Genomic DNA, 14455 nt, shown 5'->3' with positions numbered 1-14455 from the left:
AATGTATGTATTTCACCTTTATTGATCCAGGTCAGTATTGGTCAGTATAAATTAGGCTTAATTTCGCCCAGTAGCGTAGCCAGAGTTTTTTGACTTGGTTGGGCCACTGACTTCTGCAGGGGTGGCCAGGCGTGTTAGGAAACCACATTAACATAAACACTTTTTATCATTTTCAACATTTACCCTTTTTATCTCCACAAGTGACAGTCTATCAGTTATTCACAACTGGTCTAGCCTCAGCAACCCCCAACCAACTTCTCATGAAAAATTGCGACCCTTATTTGTGATACTTTTGAAGTGTGATGTTTGGACCCTAGACGGTACTAAACGTGACAGAACAAAGAAAAGGAACAAAACTTATATTTAAATGGCGCTTCAAAGACTTTTTGACACATTTTTTCCCAGGCACACATTCACAACCCTCTCTGCACATGGCTCATAATATATCATCTTATAGGTGAACATGTTTGACCAATTCCTGTGGTCCTACTAGAATAAAATTGTGTAGCGTTTGCACAACAGAAAAAGTACACACAAAACAGGTGGCCTCTGGTATTTGTAGTTCAACCCCATTTTTTTCTTCTAATGTGACATCTTTGTGGCGTTGATGCACCAACCAACATTTTCATATCTTCTCTTATTTTTGTCCTTTTCTGTCAGTTAAAAATGTTTCTTTCCAGACTTAACCTACCTGGGGGAATCCAAGAATGGTTCGAGTCCCACATCAAGCCAAGATATGAATCTCAACAAGTAACATATTTTGTGACATTTCATTTTCCCCCCTTCACCTGTGGACAAAATGATCCAGACATTTCTTCACTTAACATTTTCCCATCTTTTCCCAACTTTTATCAAGGATAAAAATGTCAAAACAAAAAATTAAATGGGACATTTGTAATTGTTTCAAACATAATCAAATACAAGAATCGTCATAGCAAGCAATGTTTATTAAAAAACAGATTTACTACAAGAACTACACGTAGAATTATATAAGGCCTATTTGATTAAACTACTATTGCTATTACTGTACAATATTGTACCAAAAAAAGAGTGTACCTCTGTAATGTACAACATTGTATATACAAAGTACATCTGAACACAGGATTCTCCAGTAATACAGATACAACTATAAATAGATTTGACATTACAATCTTTTTTTTTAGTTCTGCTGTTGTTTCAAATTGACACAGAAATGCATATTTAACAATATTCAAATCCGACAGATCATCCCCACACAGTTAGTCCACACCCAAGCTAAATTGTTCAAGTGTACGATGATTGATTTGAGATCTTAAAGGGTCCCAGCTCCCCAGAACAGAATACACCTACCAACCCCCTGCATATCTGTGTGTGTGTGTGTGTGTGTGTGTGTGTGTGTGTGTGTGTTCCCTCCAGTTGTCATAATGAGGTAAGAACAAACGCAAATACACCAGGTATTACAAAGAAATGATACAGAGATTAAAAAAAAGAAGTAATAATTATAATTTATTACCTGGTAGAGAGCATTCAGGAATGCAGTATTTCTGGGTGGAGAGGCAATTGGTATGGTAGAGGGCAACATGAGGATACATGAGCTCCATACTTTTTCAAGAGGGTGAAATAGAATTTTAAACAGGTTTCATTCAGTTCACCTTGAATGGCATGTGTCAGTGTTTACAAAATTATTCACATACTCGCAAAGTCATAATCAGATCTAATTTTGCAAAGGTACACAGAAGCAAACCATTTCAGAAAAAGAGAAAAGTTGAAGTCCTTGGATTACGGTTTCCTCGTCCTCTTTCTATTTAAAGTTGGGTCTGCCACAGGAGTTGGTACAGCGACAACTGGAGAAGAGACTTTTCCATCTGCTCACATGTACACAGTGCATATTTATTCAGCACAAGGGCTGCTGGTACAGAGTGTTTTCCTTTGTGTCTCCATACTGCTGCTGTTACAGTAGGTGGCATCCCTTTATGACGCGTGGCAAGGGGCGGGGTTAATGTGCACACATACTCTACATCCACGCATGCTCACACACATGCACACACCCAGACAGCTACACAGTTTGACATTTAACCATTACAGATGCAGATTATTCATAAACAACTAGAAAAAAGAAAAAAAAAGAAAAAGCAAACTTTGCTTTAGAACGCATTGGATGAGGTGGTTGGTTGTGCTTCTATCTAAACACACTCTGGAGGATCCCCAGCTCCATGCTTCCAGTTATCATCATGATTATTACACAAACATATACATCATTAGAATTATATTAAAAAAACGTTTTTTTACTGTTTAGTCTGAAGAATATAGTTAAAGGAGCAAGCTGCAACATTGTTTAAAGTTGTTTTGTAGCTTGTACTGCAGAGAAAGACACTGACGCAACCACCGAGCTCACTTATTTAGCTGCTGTCTATGGCCCCAGCATGCAAGGAAAACCTGAACGGCGTTTAGCTGCCACAAAACACCACCACACACACATTTGGAGGAAAACTGTGTATGTATGTGTGTGTACAGTCCGACATGAAATGCTGGGTTGTAATGGTCCTCTACATACAGAGTTGAGCTGCAGCAGAGAAGCAGCCAAATGCCTCAAACTACCAGCTTTTATCATTTTTATTGCTATTTTTTAAATTGAAAATTACTGTTGGTCGTAATAATTATCAGAGGACAAGAACAGCAATATAAAAAAAACACCAACATATCAAACACTGGAAGAAGAGAGAAAAATAAAGCTCTTGATCACATGACTTACACACTGATATTTGGCCCAGTTTTTTTTCCTTTCATCCTCCTACAAGTCCACCTTTATCTCTACTTGTATTCCACTTCTGAAGCAGCAAGTCAGTGAGTCTCATATGAACACGGAGCAAGAGCTTAGCATTTCACAGTTTATCGTCAGGAATCAAATGCTCCTTTCTTCCAGTCCACTAGTCATATGTCATTTCAAAGTTAAAAGAAAAAAGAAAACCTGTCATGTCTACTATACAAAAAAATCAAACAGTGCTTTTCGTTCCTCACTTACATCTGTGTGTAAAGGCAAGTAACACTCTTGCATGCCCACTCAATCACAATTTCAAACATCACAAAACTAGTGTATGTAAGCTGTGTTTCTGGAAGTGTCCATCCCAAGTTCTCTGTTCTCTGGTGAAATATTGGAAAATCCAGTGATTCCCAGAATCTCTGTGGTGGCAAAAAAACAAAACAAAGAGTCTTTGAAGGGTGTTTCCACTGATCCACGCTCTTTGATAGTTTACGTGTAGGGAAGCAGAGCTGCCAGGAGAGGGCAGAAATAATTCTTGACAGTCCTAAGTGAACCAACATCTTTAGGAAACTGCCTGGAAATGAAGAAGTGAATGCTACACAAGTAGTTTGTTTAAAAAAAAAAAAAGAGCTGTAAGAACTAAATAGTTAATAAGACTTAGATAGCAATTAGAGGCCCTAAGCTGGGCAGGATTTGTCATTAGATTGGGGTTGAGGTGGTGGAGGAGGGGTGCTAGGGAGAGAGTGTGTGTGGCCTGCAGGAGGAGGAGGAGGTGTAGGGGGAACTGTAGAGGTTGGGGAACCCATTGCTGGGCTCCCACTTCCTCCTCCGCCTTTTGGGAACACCACTGGCTTGGGCCTAGTCGCCGGGGGTCGCAGCTCTTTGAAAGAAGGTACAGAGGAGGAGAGGGAGGAAGAGGAGAGAGAGGGGGAGGTGGCAGAGGGCAAGGGGCTCCGCGGCTGGCTCTTCGACTGGCGGAAGGAGGAAGGCACATCGCTGGCGGAGGAGGCGCTGCGCTGAAGCGGGTGGGCGTGCGAGGAGCCCCCCTCGCTGTCTCTTAGCAGACGGGAGTGGAGCGGGCTGGAGGGCTCCGACGCGCCACCTCCACCCACACCTTTCAGCTGCTCCAGCGTGTCCAGGACGACGTCAGGGGTGTGTGTGTGTTTGGAGGTGCTCTGTCTCTCCAGCTTACTGATCTCAGTCAGCCCAGAGCTCATCTTGGCGTCCAAGTCCTGCAACACAAGATGCAGACAGTTAATGAGAGCTCGTGTGAATAAAATGCGGGAAGAAGCAAGAGAGGAATGTGATGTACAAAGGAGGAGTTGTACCTGTGAGCTGTGCTCCACCTGAGTAAACACTTCAGGATCCAGTGGTCTGTGGTTGCTAAAGCTTTTAGAGCGTCCTGCTGTTGTTGTCTTGCGTAACTGTGGACTCTCCACCTAAATTGCAACAATGCACACAATTAAATGCCTGCAACATTTTTTAAATTCATGGATTCACTTGATAGTGTTTGCTAAAGATGAGATGTCACAGTACCTTGGTCTTCAGAGAGGAGTGACGGGTGACTGAGTTGAGGATGCTGTGAGCACTGACGGGCCGTTTGTCTCCACTTTCTTTGACCAGAGCCCCACCAACAGGAAGAGAAGCCGTTCTCACTCCTCCTCCTCCACCTCCTCCTCCTCCTCCTCCGCTGGTTCCTGGACTGGTGCTCTCGCTCTCTGAGCCACGGAACGTTCTGCGGATACTTCCAGACTCCGGACGTTTCCTTAACCTCAATGAGAAACCCAAGTCACTTTCTATAACTGTTTATGTCAAGAAAAAACAAAGAATTTTAAACACCACACATTTACTGTATGTGAGAAGAAAGCTAAAGTTAAAAAGACATTTTATATGGACCAAATGGACTGAATCATCTCCATGGGAGTACATGGGTGTTATTTCCTCATTTTTGTCATTTTCTTTCATCCGTTAACCTGCTCTGTATTTAATTTTCTTATTTTCTTTCTCTACCCCTCCAAGGTAAAAGCTTCCTGTGTTCTTTTGTAAATAATTTCAATTTAATTAATGTTACTTGAATATGAAAAAATCTGAAGAAGAGCTAAATTGTTAAATATACTGCGAGCATCGTACCCCCCTCTTTCTGCAAAGAAAGTGCTCCAATGTTTGCAAGTTTGAGGGAGGAGTCTTGCATTTATTCTGCTATTATGTGTAATTACTAATGTGTGAAGAATGCTTTTCCTAAATAAATTTTTATTTTTTTTAAAATGACATTTTAATACGAACAATATATACTGTAAATTATAAACACAAGACTCACTTGTTCAGGTTGGCCAGGTAGATATCAGCTACATGAGCTCCAGTAGGAGAGGCAGCACTGCCTCGAGTAGACACCCTCTCCTCCAGCAGGTCCCTGCTGTCCACATCAGGCTTTGGACTTCCCCTGCCTCCGTCAGACCTGAAACCATCAAACAATAGGAGTTGAATCATTTTTGAATCTCTATCCCACATCTAGGTCAGCAGAGGAGGAGCTTTTCTCTCACACGGACACATTATGTTTGAAAGATAAAGATCACTCCAGGGGACACATTTCTTTTATTAGTCGATACTATGCAGCCTTCTGACTCTTATACAAGTTGAAAAATGGAACTTTAAGGGGAAGTCCAGTATTTGTCAACCTTGATAACCTTTTTTTTAAATTTTTTTTTTAATCTTTTATGACAACAACTTTTTTCTCCACCATGTTTTCTATGTAAATCTTCTAAATCATCTTATTGCATTTGGTTCTTCTTTGTTGGTGGCACACACGTGTAGATAGCCTCGCACTTTCATTAAAGGCTTTCTATGTGATTTTTCACACTTAAATATAATATAAATCAAGTTTATCCTCTGAAAATAACTCTGTGAGTCATGACTGTCTACAATGGGTGTAACACCCGAGTCCCACTGTCTGTGATGTTTTCAGAGTTTTCAGAGTCCTATCTTCACTTTGTTTACATCGCCTGGACGGCCGGCTGACTCCTCCCCATGTGTATAAAAGTTGTTTAATTGAGGGACTAGAGAAAAGAAGAATAACATACTGTACTCACTGCTTAACTGTGTTTCTAGATCACGCTCATTTCAGGTAAATTTACATGCAGTGTGAAGATACAGCATAATAAAGATCGCTAGCATTAGCATGCTAACACAACAATGCAGCGCGAGTTGTTTTGGTTTCATGCTGGTGCTCAAGGGCGACATCTGCTGGATCAAAAAATCACATATAAAGCCTTTAAAGAACAACTGTGCCAGAGTGAACACAACTTTTAAGGAAGACAAGGAAGCCAATGTGCTAACATAAGGAATGTATCTTAGCAGATTCACTTCCTGTGTTTACTATTGGCTAAGTTTTCTGTAGGGATAGCTGTTAGCTATTGCCTCTAGGCCAAGAATAAGAAAACACGAGAAAAGGTGAACAACAACTGTAAATTCTGATTTGTTATTCTGTTCCTTACACTATTTTTGTTAAGACTAGCAGTAGGATGCATCTTACATTTCTTGAACCACAATGTACTGGTGCGGCACCAGTCCGTCCGCTCCGTTATGCCTTCCTTCCCACCAGTCATCAGAAGCTCGCTGGTACAGGAGCAGAGATGCTCCCTTCTTGAATGAAAGCTCTCGAGGAGTACGGCCGGTGTAGTCAAACCGAGCGATGGCTTCGATGGGATCAGACTCTGAAACAGCCAAGGAGCCTGAGATTCAGGGGAGGGTGGACAGACACAGGAAGTAACAGAGAAGCGGGGGTGGGGGGGGGGGGAGAAAGTTTGCAGAGAGGGGGATTAGTGCAAAGCAGGTGAATGGTGAATGGTGACTGCACAAATGTTAAACACGCTAAGCAGTGATGAAAGCAGCATGATTAACAGGTGGTTACTGGGACCAGGATGTGAGCTGGTTTTAATGGTTAGAGCCATACATAGTAACTAGTGAGAGGGATGAGATATCATACAACTGTTAACAAGAGGAAACTGTTTGATTCATACAGGTATTTAAAGCAAATTTACTGTATGTGTGTGTGTGTTTTTTTTGTACCATCTTCACTGTTGTGACGGACAGAGACGGTATCAGGCGCAGGCTCTTCCACTAGGGGGGGCTCACTACAGTGGACATAAACACAGAGCAGAAGCAGTTAAGAGGACACAAATACAGAAGTCTCAGACCCAACAACATCATGTGGTGGTGACTCACAGCCTGACCTCCTATTCCACAAGAAATCACATAAGCTCAATGACAAGTTGACCTTGCTCCTTGTTCAATACTTCAATACTATTATGTGCTCTCTAACCCTGCTTTGATTTTAGCATCCACAGGTCATAGAGTTTGGATACATCCAGGGCTACAAGATTTAACTAATGTCAGGAGACTTCACACTGTAAGTTAGAAAAAGGGAGCCTGCTTCTTACGTACACTGATATTCTTTATTGACTCATCCGGTATATATTGTAACAATTCATCCATTTATCTTTAAGTATTTTATTGTCAGAAAGTGTTTGGAAAAAAAAGCATATCACAACTTTCAAGAGCCCATAATGATGTCTTTAAATTGCGGTCTGGAGAGACTTCAGAAGACTCTCGATTTACAGTCACAATGAGAAACACAAGCAGCCAATCCTGATTTGAAAGAAACTGGACACAACACATGTTGAAGATATTTGTTTCAGTTCCAGTTTGGACTTCAAACATATTTGGCCCCGTTTTAGTATTTTCACTACACATAGCAAGGAGTAGAAAACCCTGCTTTTTTAAACCATTTATCAAATCAATTTGTTGCCTTCAAAAAAAGTTACATTTTGTAACACTGTATCTATGTCGAGTCCTGAATGAAAAAACAACAACTTTGTTATATGTTAGGTTGAATTGCATGTAGACATTAAGACTTCCCAATCCTAAGGGGAGTACTGTATCGATCACATGACCTCATTGTAACTAATATGGCCCGAGGAGCATCAAAGCTCAGCCTATCAGCCAACCACTGATAAAAGATTTTCTTTCTTTCTACAGTCGAGGCAAAGTGCTGCAACTCCAGTCTAAGCACTTTACTGACTGGCAGTAATCATAAGAACTGGTGCCCCGGCTTTTCATTACAGTAAAATTGAAAGTGGGTCCCTGTATGTATTGTTGTGTGTGTGTGTGTGTGTGTGTGTGTGTGTGTGTGTGTGTGTGTGTGTGTGTGTGTGTGTGTGTGTGTATGCTGTGCTCTCCCAGGCTGGGTCGGTCAGGCGGTGCTTTAATCTCGTGTGTGATGGAGGGTAAGCTGATCCTCGTGGCCCCCCTGGCCCTGAGTGGAGCAAAAAAACTCCCACCCATTACTCCACTGCAGCCCCTAAATCAACCCCTGGTACCCCCCCCCCAACTTCTGTCCTTGTTATCATCCCTAAACACTGTCTAGTTGGATGAAAATTAGACAAGACTTTCCCTGCTTTGTTACTAGATTTAGCTATTTAAATTCCTCCCCTGAAGGAACTGTTATATCCCCGGCTCTCACCAGAAGTCGTCTCCAGTCCCGGGGATGATGTAGACGGGGCCCTGAAGGTCCTGCAATCCAGGGAAGATGGTGTCATGGTGGATGATGATGGTTTTAATGAGCTCATTGACGTGGGCCTGGCAGGAGACTTGGTCGTGGCCCTCGGGGACAGACATCAGGGTGGGGCCGAAGCAGATAGCCAGGTTGTAGGGGTCCATCATGTTCTCCTCGCTGTACTGGGAGAGACTGGGAAAAAGAGAGAGAGAGCAGTTCTCAAGTTACCCTCGTATCTTAACCACATGATGTACAAGACACTCAGAACACAGACAAACTAACAGGTCATGTCATTTAAATCCTACAGATATCCAAACAGTAAACATCCCCCAGGCCTGCATCCACACTTCACGTGTGCAATGCAGTGCTGTGATGAAGGCTCTAATGATGTGTGTGTCTGTCAGAGTCTGAGGAGAAGCAGGAGCACTGGGGAGATTGTAAATCACTGAAGTAAAAAAGAAGCACCCCTGCTGTCTGGGACTGCTTGGTTTACCCAGGAGTCTCAAATATCACGCCTCCCACATCTTATCTATTCTTTTTTTCAACTTTTTTTGGAAACAGCTCTCACTGTGGTTTTACAAGGACCTAATTACAATTCTACAATTCACTTAGATGTACATTGCTGTGAATAAAAACGACGTACATCAGAGAATAAGAAAAACACAAGCAAGGATCTAGAAAACAGGGAACAATGTCAGTAAGAGCAAACGATCAGCTTTGAGTCTGATTGGACACACAGATGCTGACAGGAAGTGACCAGAGGCAAAGCACAACATTGAGGACAGTTCTTGAGAGCTCTAATCAGTATAGAAAACATCTTATAAGTCATCGTTATCAAACAAAAACCATCGTCATTACCATCATCATCATCAATAATATGGAGACCAAGTTAGTAGGTGTTCATAAAGAGCTGGCTCTTTAGCTTCTTAAAGGTGCAAGAGAATAATTACTCATAGCAACGGATCCAGGACCACATATTCCCTAAGTAAAGTACCTCCCGCATGACCCCAGAAGGACACGGTCATAGGCCTTCTCCAAGTCAACAAAACACATGTAGACTAGAAGAGCAAACTCTTGTGCACAGCAAGGTTAAAGAGCTGGTCTTCTGTCCCACTGCCGGGTCACAATCTGCATTGCTCATCCTGTATCCGAGATTCAACAATTGTCAAGGGTCTCCTTTGCAGCACCCTGGAATAAACTTTCCACGGGAGGCTGAGTAGTGTCATAGTAGTGAAAACCCTCAACTCCCGCGATATAAAAATGGGAACGCCCAGTATTCCACAGAACCCCACAATGTCCTACAATGTCAAAACCATCTCAATAGCATCTCCTCCGATCTCAGCTACACCCGGCACCCTGCGTCTAAGGAGCTTTTTAACGACCTCAGCGACCTCTGCCAAAGACCTTCAGACTCAGCCTTTTCATCGAAGGGTGTGCCAGTTGCATTAAGGAGTTCCTCAAAGTGTTCTTTAGGTTCCACAGTTTTGACATCCCCAGTCCAGGTCAACAGATCTCCACTCCCTGCTGAGAACAGCCTGAGCCAATCCTTGTGTAGTGACAATCTAATGCCCAAATTTCTTATCTTGCTTTTAGTCACTTGCATAGGTGTATGGAAAGTTCTTGACGTGTAAAAAATAAACAAATGTCCAAAATTAAAGTACTTTCTGATGTTTATTTTCACATATGAAGCAGAGAAAACCCGTGATGATGATATGATGAGTTGTTATTTCTGAGATTATACTGTTGGTTGTCGTTCTTTTGTTATGTTAAATAGCCTACTTGCGTTATGTTGTGTTACGGTAAGAACCGTATGTTCCCACCACCTATGCCCTCGTTTCCTGTTCACCTGTGACATATAAACACTGAACCAACCACCTGACCAATTAACCCAAATGATCAATTATCACCACCTAGTGCCCAAATTAAGTAAATAAATCAACACACAAACAAAAGCCATTGAAATACAATACATAAATACACACACACTGAATTGGCTCCTACACCCTGCTTTCCCCTCCTGAGTGGTCTGACAGTTTGCCAGAACATCCTTCGGGTCAAATGGAAGTCCCTCACCATAGCCTGTATGTGTTAAATGTTGTTTAACGAGCATGGGAATATTAAGTTAGAACACTATACTTTACTTTGACACATGCATCCATTTAACTCTTGCGGCTGATGCTTCTAAAAATGGTATCAGTGGTACCATGCTCATTGTGGGACTTCATCCTTCTAATATTCTTTTTTTAAGTGATGGTTAGTGACTGATGTTAGCCACAAACACTGCAAACAGGCCTATACAAATAAACTTGACTTGAAGTGGAAAAATGAATCATTCCCTGAGGATGTGGAATACCAGTTAGCTTCCTGAGTAATGAAGAGATGGAAATATTATTTGCACTTTTAGGCTTTTAGAAGAGCCCACACTTGAAATCCCACAAGGGTTAAAGGATGTTTAGAGCTGGTGTGAGAAGGCCAAATGAAAGCCTCTTGACCCCATTCTGATGTTTATGAACTACTACTCAGTGTTTACGGGGTAACAGAGGGTAGAAAGAGCAGTTTGATTCTCATGAGCGTACATTCATTACAATTTAAGTGAAAGTGTCTTCCCAGTTTTTCTCTCTCGTTATTGTCAACGGTCAGTGGACTCGCGTCTACTGACACATTGTGTACATCCTTTGATATGTGAATTGACCAACTTTTAGGGTGGTATATCATTACGACTTATAAAGACATGCATTGAAATGGTCTAGGAGTAAGAATCATCTCATACACACATTTAGTTCTGAGCCGTTTTTCAGTCACATCAATAGATGCGTTTATGAGATGTGTCTTACTCCTGGATTAATGCTTCCATAAGTCATAACAAGGTGCTGCCCTCAAAGTCGGCAGAGAACACAGCTTCTGATTTTTTGAGCTGCAACTGTTTTAACTTTTAATCTGACAACATTTGTGAGCTTCAACCATCATCCACTAAGCAGCAGTGTTGCTCTACACTTACACAGGCTCTCACTTTTTCTCACACAACAACAAAAAGCAAACATTTTAGCCTCCTTTGAAGTGTACGCCTCAGGCCTGAAGAACTGTGAAACACAAATATTAAATGGTGTTTTTTTGTTTTACAGTCTTACTGCTGCTGGCGGTATGAATGAAGTTAACTTTGTATTTGTGATGTCATTCTTTGTTTTTAACTTAAGATTATAACCGTTTTACTTACAAAGAAACTATATATTTGTATTAATCACTCACTGTGTGAGTGTGTGTGTGTGTGTGTGTGTGGGTGGTTACTCACTAGTTAAGGAAGGAAAATAAGTATCTCATAATAATGAGGGTTTTCCTCGGCAGGGATTGCAGGACTTTCTTTATGTGGACAGCTCGCTCCTGCAGACTCTCCATGGCTGGAAAACAAACACAGCCATGACACTCAGGAGATTACTCACACATACTCAGGAAGAGAAATACACACTCACACACCAAAAAGGACAAAAGCATGAGAGACTTACAGACGCAGGATATGACATCATGGAAGACTTCCTTAGGGAAAAGGGCTTGGTCCAGTCCTCTAAAGTAAAGCTTAAGAACGCCAGCGATGGAGTCCATATCGTGGTCGTTCTGGTCTCCTGCCAGAGGGTCTTCACCTATATCCGGACAGGAAGATGAAGAGGAGAGGGAGGGAGAGGGAGAGGGGATAAAAGAGAATTAAACGCTGGAAAAATTCAGCCTTTTGAAAAATGTTTGTTTCCTTTTTAGCTCCGTCTTACCTCTCTCAAAGGCATTTTTGATGTCATTGACTTCCACCTGAGAGCCTGAAACTCTGAAGATGCCCTCATGCTGCAGACCTACACACACATGAACAAACCTGGGTTTAAATCGGGAGTCTTTTTTTCTCAAAGATTATGCTTTTTTTGTACTTCCAAGTAAAAAGTTATGGTACAATTTTCTGCTACAGATTATCTAAAGCCATACACACCAATCACTTAACATTTCAACCAATCAGTGCGCAGAAAAAAAGCTGATGCTAAACCTATCAATTCACAAGAAAATTTCCCCTCACCATGGCGACTGATGAAGCGGATGCAGCTCTCCACCATCAGAGGAATGGCTTCACCCGAGTCCTTAAAATAGAGGAGGAACAACAACAATCAGTCCCGATAGAGGAAGACAAGACAACAAGACAAGAGGCCGCTGTGAAAATAAATAAAACACTGCACACGTCTTGTCAGGAGGATTTCCCACACACACATCTGCACACGTTTCTGTGTGGTTGGGGTAGAGATTGGGCGCAGTTCCCAGCAGTTGCTAGGAGACAGCGCCTTTTTTTTCTTTTCCCTTTGTTTGTTTGGGATTTCCAGAAATCTCCAGGAGGTAAGGCGGGGGAGGGGGGGAGGGGGATGTTGGATGACATGCATTCTTACTTTGTGAAGCTCACTTGGGCTTAAATAGGTTTTTAGAACATGATAGTTTTCAAAATTAAAAGTTATCTCAAATAAACAAAAAAATGCTTTACCTACATTTAAAGGAATAACTAATGTCATTACACAAGCCAGCCACAAGGGGGAGCCCTTTACATGAGATTCCCCAATGGAGGCTGCTTTTGATCACTGATGTGTTATGTCAGTTGCATGTGTGTGTGTGCACAAAAATGACTGTACAGATTGAGCAGTAGGTCTAAATGTTTATATCTGTGTGTCGGGTTATAAGTGTAGAAACCAACTTTCAGTCAGCCTCACATACATTCCTATAAGGGGGATTCTGTGAGAAGCATGTGGCTTGAGTTAAAAACTACAAAGCTATGGGGTTCTTACTGACAAGCTGACAGCCCATCAGACACAAACACACACACACAGGAACACACACACATGTCAGATAATTACCTGCTTCCTTACCGACGAGTTTCTCCGTCCACTGCACAGAGGGGAGAGAAAAGGAAAACAAGAGTCTGTCATTATGTCTCTGGAGAAAGTCTATTTATAAAGCACAACTCTGGTAATGCTCTATTTGTATACACACATGTGCACATGTGTCGAGAATAAACAGTCACAGGGAGAATAATAGCCTAGGATGCCAAGAAATCAAGCTTCAACTTTTGCTATGGTATATATGTGTGCGTGCATGTTTGAGCATACTTCCTTTCTCCACCACACCTACCTGGCAAGGCAACAGTCAGTCTTCTGACCTAAAGGAGGGAGAGACGGGAAGAGGGGGAGGGAAGAGAAAAAAAAGAGCGATAGATGGTTATAGTAGCAGCAGGACACATAAGGAAACAGCTTCAGAGGGACATGAACAAGGGAAACAAACTTCTCACTAAGCTGCAAGCACACAACTAAGGAGTCTTTCCTGTCAGGTTGAGGACAAACAGACAGAATTCCCCCCCCCCCCCCCCCCCCCCGGGGTACTTTGACACACAGCTGCATCCACATATGGTAACCTTGACAAGACCAACACAAACACTATGACAGCTCCACTCACTCTCTCCCAGGGTCTTCTCAATCAGGTCGTGCTTGGCCTCCAGCTTTGTGATCAGGTTCCTGCCCTCCAGAAACTCCTTCAGCTTCTACAACACACGACACACACACACACACACACTGGGGTCAGAAGTGTGCACATGATGCCGATCGAGTACTGTATCACAGGATTGCTCCTTTTGAAATCACAGAGTTTCATAACATGCTCTCACCGTGAAGTAAAACTGCTCCGTCTCCTGCTGATTGGCTCGTCGTTTGGCCAGGCTGGGCTTGCTGAGATATGATTCGCTGAAGGTGGACTTGACCGACTCCATGCTGTTGCTGTGATGGAAGCAATCAGAGACGTCGTAGTCCTCCACCCCCACCATGTCCGTGATGGTGGAGAGAGTTGCTTCCATGGTCTTCTTCACCTGAGGGAAGGTAAGGAAGAGGATAAATTAATGTGTACTAACACAATACTCAATTAGAGCTGTGACAGATGGGAGGATGAAGCAGAATGAGTGAATCACATCAGAGAAAATCAGAAAGATGTCTGACCTCTTCATTCTCTATTTTCAGCGTGGAAAGGCGGGACTGCAGCTGCTGACATCTCTGGATGAGTTCACTCTCCACCGGCTGCTGTGCACACATCATGCCCATCTACACTCCAACACACACACACACACACAAAGACACAACACAGTGGAATGTGAGACACAATTT

General features: G+C 42.3%; 1 protein-coding gene across 4 annotated transcripts in view; it reads right to left on the bottom strand.

Moving 5' to 3' along the window:
• Positions 1-929: 929 nt before the first annotated feature.
• Positions 930-14455, bottom strand: part of srgap2 (SLIT-ROBO Rho GTPase activating protein 2) — a 63601-nt gene continuing 50075 nt past the window's right edge. For 2 of the 4 annotated variants that reach the window (XM_020634282.3, XM_020634286.3), the window contains exons 8-23: positions 14291-14392; positions 13966-14163; positions 13758-13842; positions 13437-13464; positions 13163-13193; positions 12343-12403; positions 12050-12127; positions 11792-11926; positions 11581-11686; positions 8259-8483; positions 6806-6870; positions 6270-6468; positions 5058-5195; positions 4277-4511; positions 4069-4179; positions 930-3972 (exon numbers count right to left, since the gene is read on the bottom strand). In XM_020634282.3, coding sequence (XP_020489938.1) covers positions 3418-3972; positions 4069-4179; positions 4277-4511; positions 5058-5195; positions 6270-6468; positions 6806-6870; positions 8259-8483; positions 11581-11686; positions 11792-11926; positions 12050-12127; positions 12343-12403; positions 13163-13193; positions 13437-13464; positions 13758-13842; positions 13966-14163; positions 14291-14392 — 2352 coding nt within the window. In that variant the 3' untranslated portion in view covers positions 930-3417. The remainder of the gene's footprint in view (positions 3973-4068; positions 4180-4276; positions 4512-5057; positions 5196-6269; positions 6469-6805; positions 6871-8258; positions 8484-11580; positions 11687-11791; positions 11927-12049; positions 12128-12342; positions 12404-13162; positions 13194-13436; positions 13465-13757; positions 13843-13965; positions 14164-14290; positions 14393-14455) is intronic. The other 2 variants (XM_020634284.3, XM_020634285.3) reach the window with 2 other exon arrangements.

Source organism: Labrus bergylta, chromosome 5 (genome assembly GCF_963930695.1).
Source record: "Labrus bergylta chromosome 5, fLabBer1.1, whole genome shotgun sequence".
Classification (NCBI taxonomy): Eukaryota; Metazoa; Chordata; class Actinopteri; order Labriformes; family Labridae; genus Labrus; species Labrus bergylta.
This window is presented reverse-complemented; position numbering and strand designations above follow the sequence as displayed.